Source organism: Oryx dammah, unplaced genomic scaffold (genome assembly GCF_014754425.2).
Source record: "Oryx dammah isolate SB20612 unplaced genomic scaffold, SCBI_Odam_1.1 HiC_scaffold_21, whole genome shotgun sequence".
NCBI classification, from domain to species: Eukaryota; Metazoa; Chordata; class Mammalia; order Artiodactyla; family Bovidae; genus Oryx; species Oryx dammah.
The window spans coordinates 29,476,636-29,493,887 of NW_024070205.1; the positions used below are offsets into that span (position 1 = coordinate 29,476,636).

The 17,252-nt window shown below is 63.1% G+C and overlaps 2 protein-coding genes across 6 annotated transcripts; one reads left to right on the forward strand and one right to left on the reverse strand.

Annotated features, from left to right (window-relative positions):
- The first annotated feature begins 1,654 nt into the window (after nt 1-1,654).
- On the forward strand, nt 1,655-5,490 carry TAS1R3 (taste 1 receptor member 3). The gene is made up of 4 exons (XM_040262818.1): nt 1,655-2,926; nt 3,068-3,271; nt 3,366-3,486; nt 3,617-5,490. The coding sequence occupies exons 1-4, from the start codon at nt 1,655-1,657 to the stop codon at nt 4,579-4,581; spliced, it is 2,562 nt and encodes an 853-aa protein (XP_040118752.1). The 3' UTR covers nt 4,582-5,490.
- DVL1 (dishevelled segment polarity protein 1) lies at nt 5,455-17,200 on the reverse strand. Of its 5 annotated transcripts, none has more exons than XR_005725066.1 (15): nt 16,961-17,200; nt 11,850-11,919; nt 11,603-11,724; nt 11,222-11,325; nt 10,837-10,975; nt 10,532-10,625; nt 10,308-10,377; nt 10,091-10,230; nt 9,941-10,017; nt 9,784-9,851; nt 9,496-9,648; nt 8,782-8,913; nt 8,413-8,580; nt 7,332-8,327; nt 5,455-6,791 (listed from the first exon to the last, which is right to left on the reverse strand). XR_005725066.1 is itself a non-coding variant. In XM_040264085.1 (15 exons), exons 1-15 carry the CDS (start codon nt 17,128-17,130, stop codon nt 6,403-6,405), a joined length of 2,085 nt encoding a protein of 694 aa, XP_040120019.1. In that variant the 5' UTR covers nt 17,131-17,199; the 3' UTR covers nt 5,455-6,402. The 5 variants fall into 5 exon arrangements, 4 of the variants coding, with proteins under 4 accessions (XP_040120019.1, XP_040120018.1, XP_040120017.1 ...); XM_040264085.1 differs by having other exon boundaries at nt 8,121-8,327; nt 11,222-11,307; nt 16,961-17,199; XM_040264084.1 differs by having other exon boundaries at nt 8,121-8,327; nt 10,837-10,972; nt 16,961-17,199.
- Between the last annotated feature and the right edge of the window lie 52 nt (nt 17,201-17,252).

A 17,252-nucleotide genomic window follows, 5' to 3' on the forward strand; every position in this document is an offset into this window, starting at 1 on the left:
TGAGGCATGTCCTGGCCAGTGTTGGGGTCCTTCCCATCTGTCTGCAAGCTTGGTCCCTCAACCACTGCCAAGGTCTGAATTATCTTCATTGGACAGGTGAGAAGACTGAGTCACAGAATCACCTGAGTGGCTGAGTTGCAAGTGCAGATCTGAGGTCAGCTACATACCCTGTGGAGAGGAAAATCTGCCGATCTGCAGCCAGTGGAGAGGCTGCTCTGTGCAGGGCCGTGGCCTGGACAGAGGACGCGTGTCAGGCAGGGTCCTCGCAGACGCTGCCTGATGGCCAGAGCTGAACAGCAGCGCCTAGCACAAGCCACCTCCTGGTCTGCTGCTGCACCCTGTCCAGCTCTGGCCAAACCCTTGGGGGAGAGTAAGGGCTGCACATGTGCCTGTGTGCATACATGGGTGCCGGTGTAGGCACTGTGAGTGTGTGTGGTGTGCGTTGTGTGTGTGCCGTGCCTTGTGTGCCCTCCCCACTGCCGTAGGTTCAGGCAAAGACCAGGTCCCTAGACCAATTCTGTGAACATCTGCCAGGGCCCACTGCACCCTCCGGGGCATCTCTAGCCTCCCCCAGCTCCCTTGGGTGCCTGTGGCCTGGTGTCAGTGAGGCCCCCAGACCCAGACTTGGGGAGACCAGTCCCTGGGCACTCAGTGGCTAAGCAGGAGACACCAGCCTGGGCCTCAGGTCCATTGCCATACCTGGTGCTGGCATGACTGCTGCAGCCCATTTGGTTACAGCATTTCCTCTCTTGTTTGCATGCCTCCCCACCCAGGCCCAGCTGTGAGCTCTGTCCCTGAAGGGAGGCACCTGCCCTCTGAAGCCTTGGGGCCCCCGAAGCTTCTAGGCCACAGACCCTCAAGGTGCACTGTTCCCAGGCAGGCTGAGGCCATGACCCCCACCTCGGGACCCTCCCCACCCAGTCATGGGTGAGAGCCATGCTGACCAGCCATCCACTGTACTTTTGGTTGCAGGACTGTGTGATACCCCCACTCAGGCTGCCCCTGGGCCTGCAGTCCACCCTACTCCACACTGACTATAGACAGTGCCTCCCTGGGCTGGGGGGATAGTGTGCTGCCCCACTGGCGCCTCCATGACTGTCTCACATCAGCTGGAGACTCCAGGCCCCTCTGTCAAGCAGATCCAGGGCGACCCCTGCAGAACAGCTGGGTACCAGGGGTTTGGACACAGGTAGCAATGTCATGGACAGTAGCTGCTTAGAGCCTGCCTGCCCAGGTCACCATCACCCAGAGGGCCTGTTGGTGCCATCAGGATAAGAAGCCCAACGTGAGCACACCTGAGAGGCCCAGGAGATGGGGGCGACTCTAGGGCCCCAAGGAGGCAGGTGAGCAGGCAAGCACTTTGCTAAACAAATCCTGTGCCCCTCCCTGCCTGACTCCCCATATCTGGGGCCCCAGTCAGTCTGCCCACTTGCTACTGGAAGTTCAAGCGCAAGCAGTCTGTCCTGCTGCTGGAAGATGCCACCTGCCATGCTGGGCCTGACCTTCCTGGGTCTCGTGGCTGCACTGGGTATCAGGCCAGGGGCCCCATTGTGCCTGTCCCAGCAGCTCAGCCTGCCTGGGGACTATATTCTGGGCGGGCTTTTCCCCCTGGGCTCGGCCGATGATACCGGGCTGGGTAACAGGGTGCAGCCCAATGCCACCGTGTGCACCAGGTAGGGAGGCCGGGAGTGTGGGCAGGGGAGGTGGGGCTGGAGGAAGTTGGTCAGGGGGGGAGGTGTCAGCCACCCGCAGCCCCTGTGGCCCCAGGTTGTCGGCCCCCGGCCTGCTCTGGGCACTAGCTGTGATGATGGCCGTGGAGGAAATCAACAACGCGTCCACCCTGCTCCCTGGGCTGCGTCTGGGCTATGACCTCTTCGACACATGCTCGGAACCCGTGATCGCCATGAAGCCCAGCCTGGTGTTCATGGCCAAGGCGGGCAGCCGCAGCATTGGTGCCTACTGTGACTACACGCAGTACCAACCCCGTGTGCTGGCCGTCATTGGGCCCTACTCGTCCGAGGTCGCCCTGGTCACTGGCAAGTTCTTCAGTTTCTTCCTCATGCCCCAGGTGCGCCCCCTCCCCACGTCCCATCCTCCCACCCACCTCAGGAGCCCCCGAGTCAGGAGCTGCCTTCGCCTGCAGGTCAGCTACGGTGCCACCACCGACCGGCTGAGCAACCGCGAGACATTCCCATCCTTCTTCCGCACGGTGCCTAGCGACCGTGTGCAGGCGACGGCCATGGTGGAGCTGCTGCAGGGGCTGCGCTGGAACTGGGTGGCCGCTGTGGGCAGTGATGACGAGTATGGCCGGCAGGGCCTGGGCCTCTTCTCCAGCCTGGCCAATGCCAAGGGCATCTGTATCGCTTATGAGGGCCTGATGCCGCTGCCCCGGGCTGGTGGCCCGCGGCTAGGCTCCGTGCAGAGCCTGCTGCACCAGGTAAACCACAGCAGCGTGCAAGTGGTGGTGGTCTTCTCCTCTGCCCATGCCGCCTACAGCCTGTTCAGCTACAGCATCCACTACAGGCTCTCGCCCAAGGTATGGGTGGCCAGCGAGACTTGGCTGACTTCAAGCCTGGTCATGATGCTACCGGGCATGGAGCGGGTGGGCACGGTGCTTGGCTTCCTGCATCAGGGTGCTGAGATGCCCGAGTTCCGGTCCTATGTGCAGACCCGCCTGGCCCGGGCCGCAGAGCCTGCCTACTGCGCCTCGCTAGAGGCAGGGCAGCTGAGTCTGGAGGAGCATGTGGTGGGGCCACGCTGCCCCCAGTGTGACCGTGCCTCCCCGGAAAACGTGACCGATGGGCTGCTATACCACCAAACCTTTGCCGCCTACGCAGCTGTGTACGGCGTGGCCCACGCACTTCACAAAGCACTGCTCTGCAACTCCTCGGGCTGCCCTGCACAGGAGCCTCTGCGGCCCTGGCAGGTGAGGTCACAGAAGCTGTGCTTCTTGGCTCATTCCCCAATCCACTGGCGCCCCTGAGGAGGAGGTGGGGGGTGTGGAGGGGGGGTCTGGCCAGTGGCGACTCCCTGCCCAGCCCCAGCACCCCAATTCCCCCACCGCCAGCTCCTGGAGAATATGTACAATGTGAGTTTCCGCGTATACAACCGGACCCTGCAGTTTGACTCCAGCGGAAATGTGGACCTGGCTTATGACCTGAAGCTGTGGGTCTGGCGGGACCGGATGCCCATGCTGCGCACTGTGGGCAGCTTCAATGGCAGCCTGGAGCTCCAGTTCTCCAACATGATCTGGCACACCCCAGGAAACCAAGTGAGTGCCAGTCCTGCCTGGGGAGCGGGGGCGGCCCCCAGGGCTTGGGCCGGTGTGACCAGCCACACAGAGCCTGAGCCCTGCCGCCCGCCAGGAGCCCGTGTCCCAGTGCTCGCGGCAGTGCAGGGAGGGCCAGGTGCGCCGTGTAAAGGGCTTCCATTCCTGCTGCTACGACTGTGTGGAATGCAAGGCCGGCAGCTACCAACGCCACCCAGGTGAGCCCTCAGGGTCCAGCCCACACTGAGGCCTGAGTGAGGGCGGGTACCACAGGGTCGGGTCTGGGGCAGCGGCAAGGCCAGGGAAGCCAGTGGCCCCCAGCACGCCCTCTCTCCTCCCTTGCCTCAGACGACGCCCTCTGCAGCAAGTGTGACCAGGACCAGTGGTCCCCAGATGGTAGTACCCAGTGCTTCCCCCGCAGGCCCAGGTTCCTGGCATGGGGGGAGCCGGCTGTGCTTGGGCTGCTCCTGCTGCTGGGCATCGTTCTGGGTCTGGTGCTGCTGGCCCTAGGACTCTTCACCTGGCACCGGGACAGCCCACTAGTTCAGGCCGCAGGGGGACCCAGGGCCTGCTTTGGCCTGGCCTGCCTGGGCCTGGTCTGCCTCAGCGTCCTCCTATTCCCTGGCCGGCCCAGCACTGCCAGCTGCATGGGCCAGCAGCTGCTGCTCCACCTCCCGCTTACTGGCTGCCTGAGCACACTATTCCTGCAGGCAGCTGAGATCTTTGTGGGCTCAGAACTGCCACCCAGCTGGACAGACTGGCTCCAGAGCCGCCTGCGGGGGCCCTGGGCCTGGCTGGTAGTGCTGCTTGCCATGCTGGCAGAGGCGGCGCTCTGCTCCTGGTACCTGGCGGTCTTCCCACCAGTGGTGATGACAAACTGGCACGCACTGCCCACGGAGGCACTGGTGCACTGCCGTGTGAGCTCCTGGATTATGTTTGGAGTGGTGCATGCCACCAACGCCATGCTGGCCTTCCTCTGCTTCCTGGGCACCTTCCTGGTACAGAGCCGGCCTGGCTGCTACAATAGTGCCCGCGGCCTGACCTTCGCCATGCTGGCCTACTTCATCACCTGGGTCTCCTACATCCCCCTCTTTGCCAATGTACATGTGGTATCCCACCCGCCTGTGCAGATGGGCACCATTCTCTTCTGTGTGCTGGGCATCCTGGCCACCTTCCACCTGCCTAAGTGCTACCTGCTGCTGTGGCGGCCTGACCTCAACACCCCCGAGTTCTTCTTGGGAGGGGGTCCCAGCGATGCCAGAGGGCAAGGCAGCAGTGGGCATGGGAAGGAGACTCAGGGGAAAAACAAGTGACCCTTGAGTCAGTGACCTGACCCCAGTGAACTCAGACCTCGTTGAGGTACTGCCAAACCAAGTCTCCATGCAGCAACTGCAGACTGTGCTTTGACTCCACTGAGACTCACAGCCCTAGATTCATGTTGACCCGAGTGACCTCCAGAGTGCATAAGCGGCCTCAGCCCAATGGGATCTCATCACCTTGGGCCCCAGAGTTAGGCTCTGTCTTGTCCTGGCCAAGCCCTGGCCCACACAGGTGACCCAGCCCCACTGTTCCAGTCAGAGGCCCATAGAGGGTTCCTGGGGCTCCGTGAATCCTACACTGAGTGCTCAGGGAAGACCCCAGGGACCACATGAAGGCAAAACTGGGTGTCACTTGCCTGGCTGGGCCCAGTGGGAGGCCCCCACCCAGCATCCTCTCCAAGCATCACAAGAGTGGGATGTTGGGAGGTGGGGGGGGGGTGGCTTTCTCAACCCCTCTGCAGGGGTGTGTACCTGACCTGGGCCCCAGCGCAAGGCAGAGGCCTCCTCAAATGGGAGGGGGCACCCAGCTTCCTTCTCTCTCCCTGGCCGGTGAGCCAGCAGAATGGCGGCCATCACCTCCAGCACCACGGACAGAGCCCAGGCAGGGTCAGAGGGGTCAGCACTATGGCCAGCACCGGCCACAGGGACCCCTACCCCTCACCCCACCCCTGCCTCAGAGCCAGGAGCCAGCACCACGGACAGAAGACTGCCTGCCAGGTTGGCTGTGCTCAGGGCCTTGGTGAGCTGGCACCCAGGACAGCACCAAGCCAGTCCTGGGTCAGTTCTCAGCTGGACCCTGGGGAAGTTGACCCAGCCCCTGCATCCCAGCCTCCTCAAGTGGGGGAAGAGACACAGGTCACACATCAGTCCCATAAAATTAAACGCTTTTTAGTGTTTAAAATAGCATTTACACAGAAGCAGCTCTATTAACTATCTGGATGACGCTCCCAACTAGATATAGTATCTACAGTGCAGACATGTGCAGGCCAGAGACGCCGGACGGAAGCGACGTGTATGTGTGCGAGTGTGGGTGGGTGGAAGGCCACCCCAAGATTGCGAGGAAGGCTGAGCTGGCCATGCCCTCTGCTCTAAACCCTGCCCCTGCAGCAGCTGTGCGTGTCTGTGGCCCTCCCCCCTCAGGGTCCCCGATCCTGCCGCCTGCCCCTCACTGTCTTCCTGCACACCTCCAGACACGACCTGTGTCCCTGCAGGGGGGATACACGAAACTGTTCTGGTGGCTGGGGTAGGGGGCAGCTGATTTGGCCACCACCCCACAGAGCACACAGGCCAGACAATAAATAAATAAATTAGATCCCTACCTTGGGCAGCCACAGAGGGACCTTGGGGCTGTGATTCTAACCCCGAGAGGACAGCCCCAATCCTGGCCTAGGCAAGATGGGTGGGGCCTGTGAACCCAGTGGGGCCCAGGCCTAGTGGCCACCTCTCAGCTCAGTTTGAGGCCCCACCACAGCTCTGTGGGCAAGCTGCGGTCCCTGAGGCATACGCCAAGAGGGGTGTGTCAGACCTGCCTGAGCACAGGGAGATGCCCCTCCTGCCCAGGGTCTGCACTGACAGCTCCAGCCAGGGATGGATGAGCCGCCATCCAGATCACTGTGGTCTGGGCTGCCCTCAGCCCCTCCCCTCCAGCCTGCTGCCACTCTGTCCAGGCCCAGACCCCATGGTAGCAAGCACAGGTCTGACCTGGGATGGCCGCTAAGGCAAGCCCACACAAGCTCCAGGAGCAGGGCCCTCCTGCAAGAGCAGGACCCTGGGCCTCCCCACAGCAGGGCTGGGCTGAAGGCACTCTCGCCTCGGTCACATGATATCCACGAAGAACTCACAGGGGTTCCCCATGGCCTTCTGGAAGGACTGGCGGCTGCCCGTCAGCTCTGGTGGGACAGAGGCCAGCTCCCGGACAGGTGGCCCCCCAGGTGGCCCACCCACCACTGAGTAGGCCTTTGTCAGTGGGTGCAGCGGGGGGAGCCCTGGGGCGGCAGCTGAGGCCTGGCTGCGCGGGCTGCTGCCACGGCTGAGCTGGCTAGGCGGACGCTCCCGCCAGCCACTGCCACCCGCCCCACTTGGTGCCGTGTGGTCTGACTCGCTGCCACTGCCCCCAGCTCCAGCTGACCGGCTCTCCTTCTCGCGGCCCAGGGCCCGACGGCTGCTCCCGCCAGCACTCCGGGTGGACCCACTGCTTTTGCTTCCTGGGGTCAAGAATGGGGGAGAGGAATGGGATGGTCAGTACTAGGCCTTGCCTCTTCCAAGACAGATGGCCATGGCTGGGACCACCAGGGGCAACACCAACAGTCTTGAGCGGGTGCAGGTCGGGGTAGGCAGCCATGCAGACATGAGGGCCGGACTGGCCCAGCCCAGGGAAGCGGGAGCAGCTGCAGCAGGCAGAGGAGAAGAGATGCTTGGCGGGGGGTGGTGGTGGGGGCAGGATGGGCAGTGGCAGACAGGCAGGGATGCTCCAGGGCCAGCTCGATCCCCACTCCTCACACCAGTGCCTGGACCGAGGGCCCGGTCTTACAGCTGAGAAACGGAGGCCCAGAGGCGGCCATGTGCCCAGGGCACTGCCAGCCATCGTGGGCTCCCCACCCAAGACCCGCCTTTCATCTGCCCCCAGAGCCCTGGCCGGCTACTCAGCTCAGCCCCTCCTGGGCACTCAGGACATGTTGGGAACCTGAAGATGCCCACTGGCTGGGGACGTGCGGAGGGGGACTCCGAGCAGGACCCTGGCTTACCGGCCCCGAGGGTCCGCTCCGCTAGTCCTTCAGTCTAAGGCTTGCTCAGCACAAAGCAAGGGATAGAGGAGTTACACACCAGTGGCCAGGCACCCACACCGCCAGCTGGGCCTATGCAAGGTCCACCGGCGCCCAACACACTTCCCCTTGGACACTGCTGCCCGATCCACTGTTCTCTCTCCCCATCCCCTCCTGGGTCCACCAGACCTCTCCCCAGACGCTGGGGGCATGTGCCCACTGGCCTCCGCACCCAACATGCTTCCCCTTGGACACTGCTGCCCCTGATCCACTGCCCTTTCTCTCTGTCCCCTTCTGGGTCTACTGAGTCACCTACCAGATCTCTCCCCAGATGCTTTTGGGGGCATGTGCCCATGGACCTCGCTAACCCCCCACTCAGCCTCAGGACAGTGTCCCAATAGGTGCTCCTCTGTGACACCACAACCCCCCGTGCTCAGCTGCCCTTCATGTCCCAGCAGTGGGCTGCGGCTATCTATGGAACTGTCACCTCTGCTCCCTGCTATGCTGCAGCTGGTGGGTGGGTCCCAGGACCCCTCTGCTGCTTCCCACACCATCTCTCTCTGCCTCTGCCACGTCTGGACCACCAGCACACCCACACAACCCCTGAAGACTCTAGGCTCTTCTCCCCAGCCTCTGACCACTCACCCCTTTCAGAAGAAGCCACCCAGGGCCCGAGCACAGAGCAGATGGGAGTGCAGGGCAGGGGGCGGGTACGCAGGGCAGAGCCAGGCTGTGGGGGATGGGGCTGGGCTTGGAGGTAGGGGCCCTCACCTTCACTCTGCTGACTCCCGGCACTGCCGCTGCCGTAGCCGAAGCCAGGGTCCTGGTATGCGGGCGGGAAGCAGGGCGGGGGCCCTGGGTACTGATAGGGGTAGCCCTGACCCAGGGGCCAGGGGGCAGCCGGGTGGGGCAGTGGGGCCAGCGTGTCCTGATCAGAGGCCCCACTGGAGCCGCTGTTGAGGTTCAGGGCGGCAAGATCTGTGAGGGGAGGGCAGAGGGAGTGCGGGTAAGGGTGGGGAGGGCGGCCTTCCCTTTTGGGACTCCGCTCCGCAGCCCCACTCACTGCTGCACAGGTCCCCGAAGACGTAGTAGCACTGCTCTGAGAAGGTGACCTTGTTGACTGTATGCCGCAGGAAGCCACGCTTCAGCATGCTGCTGGCGTACTTGCGCGCCTCCCGCCGCTCACGGAAGCCCTCCAGGTGCGCATACAGCCAGTCCACCACATCTGCCCCTGGGTGGCAGCAGGTGGCAGTCAGGCAGGGACCCAGTCCCGGGCCCCCCCACTCCCAACCACCCCCACCCACCCACCCACCCACCACTTGCGGAAGCCCTCCAGGTGCAGGCACAGCCAGTCCACCACATCTGCGCCTGCGTGGCAGCGGGCAACAGTCAGGCAGGGACCCGGCCCCACCCTTGGGTGCAGGACCCTCACCAATGACGGCATTGGCGATGGTGATCTTGAGCCACATGCGGTCCCGGATCTCCAGGCCTGAGTCCGGCAGCTGCATGACTCGGACGACAGCACCCATGTCGCTCTTCACCGTCAGCGGCGCCTCCTCCAGCTCTGCAAGGCATGGCCCCCCTCCTCAGCCCGAGTGGCTGACGGGTGGCACAGGGTCAGAATAGACCCCAGGCCCGGCCTGCTTCCCCACTTCAGAGGCCAGGCTCTGCTGGCCGAGCAACCGTGGGGCTCAGTGCCAGCGCTCAGTGGCCCCGCAGGGTCAGGGAGCAGGCACTGGGCGGGAGGAGTTTGGACCTTCATCTCCCACCCTGTCCAACCAGGGCAAGACCCACCCGACCCTGCAGACCAAAGCCCCAGGGGCCAATATCAGGCGTCTTCTACCCCCTCCCCTGCGAGCTGGGGCTATTAGTCATGTTAGTGGCAGGAAAGCAGGGTGAGGGCCCCACGCAGGCACCTGCCTCTCCCTGCCCCCACCACGTAGACCCCAGGGCTCGCTGAGCCCCTCCAGGTATCTCCTATTCCCATTGCTGGGACAGAGAGCAGGGAGGAGGGTGGGAGCAGGCACCCCCGCATCTGATCATGAGGACCCGGCAGCACCGTGAATAGTCAAGGCTGGCATGGCCCTCGCACCCAGTGAGTGCCTGGCCAGAGCCTCGGTTCCCAACCTTGTGAGCTGCCACTTACGCGGAGCGCCAGGCACAGAGCTGGTTAGTGAGGAGGAGCTGGTGCGCGTGACGGCGCTGGAGCAGGGGCTCGTACCATAGCGGGGCAGGGCTCCCGTCAACGCTGCCGTGTGGGACAGCCAGGCAGCTGGGTCAATGGGCCGAACTGGATCCGCTGGGCAGCCAGAGCATGGCAACAGATGGACAGATGGATGGTATGGGGGAAAGTGGAACACAGGACAGAGAAAAGGCCCTTCAGGCTGGGCTAGGTGCCCCACCCCCACCACGCCGGCCCCAGGGGGTCACTCACCCCTCGGGATGGTGAAGTAGCTGCGGGGCGTTGGGTCCCAGCACTTGGCCACTGTGAGGCTGATGGGCCTGTGGGGTGGGCGGGTCACAAGGTGACCCAGGCGGCCCCCTCCCCTCCGCTGTCCGACCCCTACATGCGTCACCCCCACAGGCCTCACCCCGTCTGGGACACGATCTCCCGCAGGACCCGCACAGCATCATCGTTGCTCATGTTCTCGAAGTTGACGTCGTTCACCTGGGGGCAAGATGTCAGCATGGTGGGTGGGGGTGCTGCTCTTCCCCCCACCAGAAGCTCTCCCGGCCCGCACCTGCAGCAGCATGTCGCCCGGCTCGATGCGGCCATCAGCAGCAACAGCCCCACCCTTCATGATGGAGCCGATGTAGATGCCACCGTCGCCCCGGTCATTGCTCTGGCCCACGATGCTGATGCCCAGGAAGTGGTGCCTCTCTGTGGGGCAGGAGGGTGGTGAGCAGGTGTGTCCCCACCACCACTGTGCCCTGCCCAGCACGCCACAGAGGCCTCACCCATGTTGAGTGTGACGGTGATGATGTTGAGGGACATGGTGGAGTCCGTGATGCTGCTGAAAGAGGAAGCCTGTAGGGGACACCAGGTGAGGGGCTGTGAGTGGGACCCATCTGCCCACCCCAGCCTACACCTGTCCAGTCCACACCTGACTGGTCCACATCTGCCAGCCCACACCTGTAAGATTCACACCTGCCGGGCCCACACCTGCCCAGTCCGCACCTACCCGGTCTGTCTGCCGCAGGCGCTGTTTCCGCCGCCGGCGCTTGTGTTTCCGGATGAGCCTGGAGGAGGTGCTCTGCTCCGTGGAGCTACTCAGCCTGGGGGTGCCCAGAGTCAGGGTCTGGCCACCCCCGATATAGTTGAACTCAAAGGGGCAGGGACAAGGTTGAACCTGGGGAAACCATCCCCACCCTGCAGACAGTGAGCAGCCAGCAGAGTGTCCTGGCCATGTGCACACACACATGCATACATATATGTGTGGTCCAGGGCACACACCCTGCCCCACCTTACACCCCCACCCTCACCCACCGGCTTGTGTTGTCATCTTCATCCGAGTCGATGAAGCTGCTGGACTCAAGTTCACTGCTCAGCACGGTGGACGCACTGTCAGGGGGCAGCCCCAGGTCCCGCCGCCGGTCCCCCCTTGGGTGCCCATTGGTCCGGGCTGCTGTGGGGACAGCAGGGAGGGGGCCTGGCCATGGGATCCCCTGGAAGTCACAGGAAGCCCCTGCAACCTCAAGCACTCTTTCACCTGGGAGCTGGCAGGGTGACTGCAGGGCTGCTGAGGGGTCACTAGGGTCCAGGGTATTTGGGTCTGGAACCTCTGCCAAGGGACTCCCACTGGAAGGGGGGCCAGCAAGGGCTTGGGGTGCCCACGGGGGTCCCAGGGAAGTCAAGGGCATGGCCTCATTACCCTCTTCACGGTTCCGGCGTCGGGCTCGCTCCCGCCGGTGGCTGACCAGTGACTCCGTGCCAGTCTCGTTATCCATCCCGTCGCGGCTGCCGGCCACATTCGGGCTGTGCCGAGGAGGGCTGGGCTGGGGCGGCCAGGCCACTCATGCCTCAAACACCTTCTCAGCTCCTCTCCTCCCAACATCCAGTGGGACCTCAACTCCATCAGAGCCCCCATCTACCCACTGGCCCACTCTGGGCCTCTCCACTTGCCCCTCCTCTGCTGACCAGCACCTACTGACCGTGGGTCCCTGCTCAGCTGCCCCTCCCCACTTCCAATAGGTTGGCAGGATGCAAGCCCCTCAGCTCCACTGGGCTCAGCACAGCCTCCCAGAATCCTTACTGGAAGGAGGGAGGCCGGGAGTCCCCGATGCCACCTGTCCGCTCAAGAGGCGGGGGCAGGTCTGTGTGTCCATCAGTGCCCTGAAACCCTGCATCCGAGTGCGCACCCTCAGCCAGGACCAGCTGTAGACAAGAGCAGGGCTCAGGAACCAGTGTCCAGGCAACCCCAGCAGGGCACTGGGCATGGGCAGTCCCCTTCTTCCACTCCCACCAGCCCAGGGCCCTCCGCCAGCATCCCATGGACTCACCCAGGAGACCACACGGCCGTTGAAGCAGGGCAGCTTGGCATTATCATCAGAAATCTCCTCCTTTACAACCCTGCAGGCAGACGCAGCTGTGAGGCAGCCACACTGGGGCCTGCTCCCATCACTAGGCTCTGGACTAAGGCCCCCAGCTTGTCCGGGGTGTGGGTCACATGGGGCATCTGGCCACACACCCAGATGCTGGTCTGTGCGAATGCCCTCACCCAGCACCTCCGCTTCTGGAGACCATCACCATCCTCCCAGAACCCCACCCAGGGCCCATTGGGCCCAGACACAAATGCCAAGTATCCTCCTTGCTCTGTGTGACTCCCCCAGACTTCGTATCACGAGGGCAGGGCCCGGTTCACAGCAGGCTTCAGCACAAATAGGGTGTGGGCAGACCCCCTGGGAGATGCACAGCACACAGATCTGCAAGCTCACACTCCAGGAGCGGGCCACCACCCTCCTGACCTGTTGGCCCAGCCAAGGAGACAGAAACAGACCCCCACTCACAACACTGGCCCAACTCGAAGGGCATCCAAGTGCAGGGCCAGCAGGGCCCACGGAGAAGCCTCAGGCCCTGAAGGTCAGCAAGTGTCACCAGCTCTACCCACTGCCCAACGGCTAGCCTGGCCTGTCCCTTCCTGCTGCCCCCAGCAGGTGGGCCTGGGGGGACAGGAGAGGCAGATGGCCAAGGCCCAGGGCAACTCTAACTGGAAAGGAAGCCAATGACCCTGGGGTCAGAAACAGGTTGGGGAGGTCCAGGAGTCTGGTTCAAAGGGGTGAGAAGGGCAGCAGGGAAGGGCCATGAGGCAGGGCAGACAGTGCTGTGGCCCAGACACATCCCACACTGTGGCCTCCTAGAGGCCCAGGGAGCAGGGGAGGCAGGGCAGGGCTGGCAACAGGCCCCTGGAGCGCAGCCCTGCCCAGCACCGCAGATTTCCACACCTAGGATGAGGGCCCAGTGTAGAAATAGGAGCCGCAGACCAAGCAGGAAGTAGCCTCGTGGCCTCTGGGCCCAGACACCTCAACTCAGCATGTCCGAGGCAGCAGCAGGGGGCAGGAGGCCTCAGAGAGCAAGGCTCTGGTCCACCCCACCCACCAGGAGAGGCCCAAGACCTCAGGGCAGAGTGCACAGAGGAGACAGGGCAGCCTGGAGAAGGCACTCCGCCAGGGTCCTCTAGCGACTCCATCAGATGCCTCCCAGGCCAGCCACACAGGCATAGATGAGGTGGACAGAACAATGGACAGGAGTCATTTCTCAGAAACCCCTCTCCCCAGTGAGGAACAGACAAAGTGTCTGCAGCCTCCATCACGCACCACAGTCTGGCAGAGCTGAGCTCTGGGGAGGCTGAGACCCAGCCCAAGATGACAGAAGGTGTCACCACATGAAGACCTGCGGTGGCCTGGGGACACCTGGGGTTCTGCCGGCTGCAGCCAGGAGACAGGGGGTTGCAGCAAGCCCTCCAGGGGGCCCAATGGGCCCCAAGCACTGCCTCTGAGTGACTGCAGCAAGAGACCCAGAGGGGACCTGGTTATCACTTCACAGCCCAGGTGGCCCAGCAGGCAGCCTCCCCTCTCTCCCTGCACTTATGCCCCCGCCCTTTTGACTCACAACACAAGGTCCATGGGGCTTCCCAGAGGTGGACACCTCAGGCGGCACCCTGAACCCCCACTGCCTGCACAGCCAGCACCTCCAGACAATCGGTCACCCAGAGCTGCCTGAGGCTCCCATGAGCCCACCCACACATGAATGCCCCCCACCTGGGCCCAGAGGCCCTGCTTCCCCAGTCCTCTCCAGCCTGAGAGATATACACCTTCTGGCCAGAACTAAAGGGCACCCAGCCTTCCCCCTGGGGGTCAGGGCATCGAGGAGCAGCTAGTCAGGATAGCAGGGAGGGAGGGGGCATCCCTAGTGATGGCCAGGAACAGGGATGAAGTTAGGGGTGGGGTTGGGGGAGGCCTCAACCAAGCCTGGGGAAATGCCCCCCAAACAATCCAGAGAGCCTTCCCTGAGCCTGAGAGAAGACCTCAGGAGCTGTGGTCAGCAAAGACATGAACCCTCAGGGTGGCCACCCAGGGGAACCTCCATTGGCATGTTGCCCCCAGCTCTGGGATTCCTGGTGAGATCCCTGATAACCTGGAACTTGGGCTGTCCAGCCCCACCCGCCACCCCCGCAGACGCGCCCCAGTGAGGAATCTGCTCAGAGCAGGGCCCGTACAGAACAGGGCTCCCTGCTCAGAGCCAGGAGCCCAGGGACCCTTGGGGTCCCAGAGACCCAGTGGGATGCCCCGCCTGTGACACAGGGTTGCCCCAGGAGTCAGGGTCTTCAGTTCCCACAGAGCCTTCATCTGTCCCCCTACTGCCTCCTGACCAGGCTTGGGCTCTGAAGGCTCCAGGGTGAAGGGTCTAGACCTTAGATCCTCCACGCCTGACCGCAAGCTCCAGGGGGTGAGGCATCTAGAACCCCCCAACACCAGGGGCACTGACTGCAGATGGCAGAGCTGCAGAGGGCAGAGTGGGAGCTCAGGCTGCCTGGACCAGGCCAAGCGCAGCCCCCACCACAGCCCCCAGGGCCCCAAGACAGATGGCCCCACAGACCAGAACTCCTGGCCCAGAGATGCAGGGCCCAGAGCCACTGCCAAGTCCAGGGAGACCTGGAGTCCACAAGGCAGTGGAAGCCTGTGAGCATGGCTGCACACCAAGCCCAACGCTTAGCACCTCTGGGTCAGCCCAGCACAGGCTCTGAGAGCCTCCCCAGCTTCACTGGGACACACAGCTATGACCTGCATGGGAAGAGTGGGATGGAGGTGCAGGACTCTCTACCCACTTGCCAAAGATGCTCATGGAGAGTGGGGCCTGGCCAGAGCAAGTGGCTATGGCCACACCTTAGACTTAGGAAGGCTTCCCTTCCTGGCCAGAGAGGCCAAGAACTGAGTGAGACTTTAGGAACAGAGGCCTCAGGAGGGTCAGGGACCTCACAGTCCCCAATCTGAGGCCACCCCTCTCATAAGGGGGCCACTTCCCCAGCCCAGCCAGGACCTGCTCCCTCTTTCTCCAACCTCCAGCTATATCCATTAGGTAGCCAAGGTGAGACTCTAACTCTCATTTATACTAAAGTGTGGGTGACTAATCAGACACTCCCAGAGGAAATTTATTCCATTGAGTAAGTGATTCTATAGAATAAACAGAACCTGGAACTCTGTAGGTAGATCTCAGGAGAGGGAAGGAAGGAGGCAGATCCCCTTCAAGGGTCCCTGAGGGCAACAGGTCACCAACCACAGGTCTGGGGGTGGGGGTGGGGAATAAGATGAGCCACCCCTGCTCTGTCTGCCCATGCCCACTGCACCTTCCAGAGTCACCCCAATCCCTCCCTCTGTCCCAGCCCAGCCTACCAGCCCGGTCTTGTTCCCTCCCTCACATCCCAGTCATGCTCAGACAACCTGAAGAACTCCTACTCTTGCTTCAAGACCCAGATCTTGCCTGCCCACCATGACTTCCTGGGCCAGGGCACCCATGGATCCTGAAAATCCTCTAGCAGGTACAGCCTCTGCTGAGAGTGCACCTGCAGCTCAGCGGCTATTAGACACAGGAGGAGGGTTGGGTCCCTCAGGCTACACCCCAGATCATGGTCCAAGGGCAGCAACCTGGGGGTGTTGGGCACACAGTTTGTCACACACTTCCTTCAGTGTGTGAAAGAGCATGTGTGATTTCAGTAATTTTTGTTAAAATGATAAACTAAGTTAAAAAACAAAAGCACCCTTTCACATACCTGATGCTCACAGCCAAAGCAGAGCAGGCTCAGAGAAGTGAGACTGTAGGCGATCAAGCAGCTGAGGCGGGTGGGGGGCAGCCAGTGGCCAGGACCAGGCTCCCCAGTCTGTGCCCTACCCTGTGAAGCCTGGCCTGGGGGCAGCTCCTAACCTGAGCCCAGCAGGGCTGGGGGCTGCCAAGGACCCATTCCCCGTTCTCTGCCTCTCCCTGGTGTTGAGGGTATGAGACAGTCTAATTGCCCCCATGTCCCTCAGGCCTCCCTGGGAGCCACAAAGTGGCCTCAGTTTAACCTGACTTGGGACTGCCCAGGGCCAGTGCAAACCACAGAATCCAGGAAATGGCCTCAATGTCAAAGTCCCAAGACGAAGCCTCAGACAAGGACACGGGCTGCCTAAGGGCGCCCAAGCACACCTGCTCGGCCCAGGCGGCCTCTGGGTGCCCCCCCAGCACTGCCGAGCAGGGGACTCAGGTTACCCGTGGTTGTGCTAGGTCAGGGCTCGAGCGTCCAGCCAGCCTCCAGTTCACCACTCACCGTTCCAGAGGGCCAGCCCGGCACAAGCAGGAAGTCCCCTCAGCTGGGACAGCCACCACTAAGGGCAGACGTGGGAACTCTGACCCAGAGGCTGCCGGAGTTAGCAGCTGGCCTGCACTGCTCTCAGGAACCCAAGTGGCATGTAGTTCAGCAGGGACACAGGCCCTGTGGCCAGCAACCCTGAGGCTGGGGTGGGTGGAAAAAAGCCCCATGTTGCCCAGTGACCCTTGGTCCCTGCCCTGTCCTGAGGACCCTGGAGAAAGGGGCCAGAAGAATGCTGTTTTAAGCCTCCAGAAACTTCTGCAGACCCCTGCAGACAGATCTGTGCCCTTGTCCCGGATCACCTTATTTCCCTGGTGCTAACTAGGAGACCCACTGGGTGGCTGGCACCTGTCCCCACCCTAACCCCTTCCCCCCAACGCTTGGAAACTCCTCTGACCCCAAGCCTCATGAATCCTACCTGCTCTCCACATAAGGGGGGCAGCGGACCCTGAGTCTGACAGGTGCCAAGATGGGATTTCGGAGGTCCGCTTCGACTACAGACCTCCACCGCAAGTCACACACACTCAGAACAGGGCCCAGGGTGAAAGGAGAAGCCAGGACTGCGGTCCGCCCACCGTCCAATGCTCTCAGACCCCGGAGCAGGCAGTGAGGGGCCCAGGCGTCCCATGCTCAGAGCACAGACAGGTGGGACACACGCACCAGGGCGCGCAGACACCGCCCAGGTCACAGCCCCTGGATCCCCTGCCCTGCCTGGCCGGACAGGTGCCTACCGCGCGCACCCGCGCACAGGCCCTACGGCCCACTGACCCGAAGTCCTGGTCCATGGACTTGAAGAAGAATTTGTAGGCGTGCACGGGCCGGTTGCTGAGCACGTTCTTGAAGTCGGCCAGCGTGACGCGCTCGGGCGCCACCGGCAGCTTGACCAGGTACGGCGTCTCCTCCTCGTCCATGTGATAGATGATCTTGGTCTCCGCCATGGCGCGGCGCTCAGGCTCGGCCCGGGCCTCGGACGCGGGCGCCTCCCCGCTGCCGGCCCGCGCCCCGCCCGCGCGCCGCTCCCGGCCCGGCCGCGACCAGGCCCCCGCGTCGAGGCCAAGAG

Coding starts and splice junctions, on each gene's coding strand:
- DVL1 (XM_040264083.1), bottom strand. CDS start 17,130: ATGGCGGAGACCAAGATCATCTATCACATGGACGAGGAGGAGACGCCG. Junction 9,852..9,940: donor GAGATCGTGTCCCAGACGGG/GTGAGGCCTGTG, acceptor CCCACCCCACAG/GCCCATCAGCCTCACAGTGG. Junction 8,581..8,781: donor CATCGCCAATGCCGTCATTG/GTGAGGGTCCTG, acceptor GCTGCCACCCAG/GGGCAGATGTGGTGGACTGG.
- TAS1R3 (XM_040262818.1), top strand. CDS start 1,655: ATGCCACCGTGTGCACCAGGTAGGGAGGCCGGGAGTGTGGGCAGGGGA. Junction 2,927..3,067: donor AGCCTCTGCGGCCCTGGCAG/GTGAGGTCACAG, acceptor CCCCACCGCCAG/CTCCTGGAGAATATGTACAA. Junction 3,272..3,365: donor GGCACACCCCAGGAAACCAA/GTGAGTGCCAGT, acceptor GCCGCCCGCCAG/GAGCCCGTGTCCCAGTGCTC.